Raw genomic sequence first — 5,222 nt, forward strand, 5'->3', positions numbered from 1 at the left:
TCCCTATAAGAAATTTGTATATGGAAAGGATACGTTTTGTATATATTTTATGTACGTTTTAATAGATTACGTATACAAATTCCGTATATTTAATAAGCAATTCATTTTTTGAACATTTTTTAAAAAAACTAATGCATACGAAATGTATACGTTATACGGAATTTTTAAACTTAATATTTTTAGAAGATAATTTTACAAAAATCCCATCATAACACGAGATCACGTGATTGTTTATTGTTTTGTTATGATACGTTTTTTGTTTTTTATATAAACCCTTACTTTGATGAGTTTGATCTTCCGATCTTCCTTTCTGTCTTTCCTTTCCTTTCTCTTTTCACTTGTCTTATTTTTGTAAATTTTTCTTCTTTCTTCGTCACCACCCTTTTTAAAAAAAATTTTTTTGATTTTATTCTTTTATTCCCACTCTTCTTTTTTTTTAAAAAAAAAATTCTTCTTTCTATTTCTATTTCCTCTTTATAAAAAATTTTTTATTTTTCTAACTTTGACGTCCTCCCTTTAAAAAAAAATTTTTTTAACTTTCCTAACTTCGTTACCCCTCTTTAAAAAATTTTTTTTTTTGATTTATTCTTTATTCCCCTGTCTTTTTTTATTTATATTTATCCCTTTTTTTATTTCATAGGCCAGCAGATTTTTTTTTGTGAGAAGATTCAGTTTTCTTTTTTCTTTTTTGTAGATCAGTTTGGGAGTCCTTTCCTTTTTGTAGGATGGTTCAGGATTTTTTCTTTTTTTAGGTCAGTTCAAATTTTCTTTTTTTTTTTTGTAAGTTGGGTTCAGATTCTTTTCTTTTTGTAGTTTGTTTCAGTTTTGTTGCTTCAGAGTCTTCTTTTTTTGTAGGTTAGTTTTGGATTTATTTTGTTGTTTTGGTTTCTTTTTCATCAGACGCTTCATAATTCTTTTCTTTTATGTAAGTCAGACATTCTGGAGTTCTCTTTCTTTTTTTGTAGGAATGCTAACCTTTGGTGACTTGGACGATTGCAGATACTATATGAGTGGGGTTTTGTTTCCAATTAAGTTAGACGTTCTTATGTTTCTTTTTTTTTGTTTTTTTAGGTTGTTTGACTCCAAATGAACCTGAACTTATAGATAATTTTGGTTGCAATAGGTGGTTTTAATAAGGAGGGATTTTTCATAATGTATTTGTATTTTGTTTATTTTTTATTTTTTATTTTTTATTTAATTTAATAAAGTAAATTAGATTTATAAAATACAATTATAGTAAACTGTAATACAAATAGTAAATTCAGTAACCAAATCGTATAAATTTCGTGATAAAATCAGTGATCAAATCATGTAAATTCCATATGAATCCCGTGCAAATTCCGTATCCAAACCATATTTTTAGTAATACGGAATTGTGCATTTTTCCGTATCCTTTCAACGGACTATTATGATACGTTATTTCTAAGGAAGAAAATCGTAATAAAACTTTATAAAAAACGTATCCAATTTTTTTATAGGGTCAAACCAATTGTTTATTTACCCTTGTTTTGATGGAATAATTGTTTAACATAACAATTAAAGTCTTACAGTATTTTAAAGGGTTTTAAAAAAAATACAAATAAAAAATTTGTTCATTAGTTGCATAGCCGCTTTTGGTAAAAATATCAAAGATAAGAGATGAGACGCAAATAATTTACCAAAAATATTTGAGCGGTTTTTTTTGCGTCACTAGTTGTATGGCTGCTTTTGATAAAATATCAGAGAGATGAAACACAAAAAAATTAAAAAATATTTGAGCGGTTTTTTTTTGTGTCACGAAAGTTTCCGAACAAGTCAGGCAGTGTTACCATGGTGCATAGAAGTTAAATCGCGTGACTGAGGCTTAACAAAATTTATTCTTTTTTTGTAAATGTGCAGCAAGCTAAGCAAATTCAATATTTTATATTAGTACTATTAACGTTATTTGGGAAAATTTCTTTGTTTCCTTGCGCAAACAAATTAGTATTCTTCAGGCGATTATTTATTAAGGGAGGTAATATACGAGTCGAAATTTGGACGAAATACACCAAAAAGTAAGCTGTCATTTGATCCATCGTCACCGATACACAACATGTTCCTATTCATGTAAAATGTGAAATCCCAATATTTACATTGTTATATAAATTTTTAATTTAGCATTTTTACAATTATTTCATTCTGCAGGAACACACATATACCCCTGTATTTATATTAGCTTAAATAAATACTACAGTTCTTCTCGTCTTTTTTTTTTTTTGAAATAATCAGGAGACTTTATTTACGTGTTTCCGTTTGAAAGTAATTTATGACATACTGCATAGATTCATTATCGCGATTACATTTAAATACGAAATATGGTTATTTTAAAAAAAAATAATTTTCATGAACAATCAATTTTTTTTAAGTTATTATGATATGAAAAATCTGTTACTTGTTAACCTTAAAAAGAGTCATAAAAAACGCCAACGGATTCTATGATGTTCACGTTGAACATTACCGACATTTTCCAGAAGCATCATCACCATTGCTAATGATGCACAGATAAGTACAACCTTTCATAATTTATTCAAGGAGATTATCTTTTTTGCTAAGTTTTATTACCACATGTGTAAAGCGACTTTCGGAACTGAACGGGATTTATGCATATAATTCGAAATAGTAAAGTGACTAAAGTCTTTTACTTTAGTGGTTTCATTCGAAATGTCTTAATATTGTTGTCAAAGGATATAAAGGCGCCATATGTCTGAATGTGAAATCTCAAGTTACCATAATTGCAACTTAAACTCAAAGAGCTCCTTTTTGGAATCAACATCACTTATAATAACTGAAATTATCCATGATTACTATTTCCGGAATCTTAATTCCTCGAGGCCATGAGATATTTTGGTTAGAATTTCTTACTAAAAACTACAAGTTCCGGGTTTATGCTCTAATTTGAAAGGACCCGGATCAGATACGGATTCGGGCTGTCCAGGTTTCCATTGCAGGACTTTAGTATATGATGTACTTTGAACGAATAGCTTGAAATAATCTTTATATCAAAATCGGTTAAGTATGTGAACATATTATTTATTCAAATAAATATTCGCCAAGTTTAGCGAGAAACACAAAAAGTTAACGAAACTGGTAAAAGATAATTCGCTGCTTTTACCAAATACTACTTATGTTTAACTTTCATTATATAGTGATCGTCTATTTACTTTGATGTGCATAGATTAAATCGGATGATGAGGCTTAGCATCATTTGATATACATATATATTCTTTCATCTGGGAATGCAAATATTATCACGCCTACTCTTTCCAGATACGAGAGGAAATGAAAGTAAAAAAAAAATCTATTTACACGGCATTACTTTACATCTTAATACTATATATACAATTATAACTATTCCAAATTTTTTTTTTAAAAAAAGAACGTGAAACACTTCATGAACAATCAAATTTTTTAATTATTGTCGGTGATGTTAAAAAGAATCAACTATAAAAGCATCAATGAAAACGCCAACGGAGAAGTTATTAAGTAAAAAGCTTTTTAATATCAACCTTTTTTAACATGATTAAGTACATATAATACAATCATTTCTTTTGTGAATATTTGAAAAAAACCACATTCATTGATTCACAACTTATCTTTATATACAAATTACAAATATATATATAACGTCAAAATTCTTTTTCTCCTTTCTGAAAACAAACCCGATTTTTTTATACTAAATTCTTTATACACGTAAATATTCATTTATATATCTTATTAAATATGAATCCAACACAATCACATATGCAAAAGATTACTGAGCCAACTATTTCGTATGGTGCACAACTTGATAATGCCCTCAACATTTCATCAAATGTAAATATTGTACAAGGTATTCCGGTTGTTCTTGATAATATGTCTCAAATATCAACTATAAATGTAAATCGACCGTTACAAGAAACATACCCTAATCTCAGCATGGATCCAAGTCTACAACATGCAACCTACTCAACTCAAAACCCTATTCTAAGTAAATATTCGTTCTTTTATGCACCATTCAATGACTTTCAAATGTATTATATCATCTGTGAAGAAATACCGCTAACTTTTGAAAATGTATCACAATTAATAATCAGTGGTGATCATAACAACTCCATCCATAATTATAATAAGTCTAACAGTATTTTTATGTTTTATCATGAACAACCTGAAATTAAGAAAATTTATCAAGTAACATGTGAGATGGTTTCACATACATTCATATTTCAGTTCCTAAACAAGGCTTTTTTTGGTATTCAATACGTTCAGAACGAATATCAACAACAAGAATTTTCCAAGAGACATCAGGAAAATATTAAGTTTCATTTGAAAAAAGACTTGATTCATTATTTGAATCCAAAACAGACGAATGAACAGAATTTTGATTTATTTAAGGGATTTATTCAAGACTATCATTGTATTTTTGAAAGTACAAATAGTGATATTGATATATTTAATCATTCTCAACAGCATGGCGCAAATGTTCTTCCTATTAACTCTCAACAAGATTATGATTATTATAATCTAGGTTATTATGATAATAATTTATATCAATCTTAGAATTAATTTTACTGTTACATAAATAAGATTGTTTAATTTTATTAATGAGTTTTTAGATTTGTTTTTTCTGTTTATCATTTGAATTAATTTTTTTCCTAATAAAACTGGAATTATTTTTTCTTAATTTACCTAATTATGAATTTTTTTTATATCGAGAAACCCGTAGCTACTGTATTAATAAGACCAAATATCTAACTACAGTCTAACCTCGATATACCGATATTCGATATACCGATATACTATTAAAAACGATCATATATACAGATAAAATTTTATTTTCCCACTATATGTGAGGACATATAAATATCGGTATAACTTTGATATAACGATATTTCCTAAAATTTCATATATGTCCCGACATATCGTTATTTAAAGGTTTGACTGTACTGTACATATTACGAATGGAAAGCCATAAAATTAAAATTAATATACGAAATAATAATGTCTTCTAAAAATTATTTTTAGTGAAATAATTTGTTATTGTTTTTATAAAATGAGTAATTGAAGCATTCACATTCAAACCTATATTATTAATAAATTCGTTTCCCTTTTGGAAATTTGTATGACATCACGTGGTATTGAACTCAGGGCACTTCTTATAGCAGGTACATGCCATAGTAAACAATGGGTACCCGAACAGCCAAAGTAAACCATTAATTTTTTTTGAA

At 27.5% G+C, this 5,222-nt stretch overlaps 1 protein-coding gene across 1 annotated transcript; it reads left to right on the forward strand.

Annotated features, from left to right (window-relative positions):
* Positions 1 to 3,738: 3,738 nt before the first annotated feature.
* On the forward strand, positions 3,739 to 4,554 carry OCT59_014731 (uncharacterized protein; the record flags this gene model as incomplete). Its single annotated transcript, XM_025309720.1, has 1 exon — positions 3,739 to 4,554. One exon carries the CDS (start codon positions 3,739 to 3,741, stop codon positions 4,552 to 4,554), a length of 816 nt encoding a protein of 271 aa, XP_025190018.1.
* Between the last annotated feature and the right edge of the window lie 668 nt (positions 4,555 to 5,222).

This window comes from Rhizophagus irregularis, chromosome 22 (genome assembly GCF_026210795.1).
Source record: "Rhizophagus irregularis chromosome 22, complete sequence".
Classification (NCBI taxonomy): domain Eukaryota; kingdom Fungi; phylum Glomeromycota; class Glomeromycetes; order Glomerales; family Glomeraceae; genus Rhizophagus; species Rhizophagus irregularis.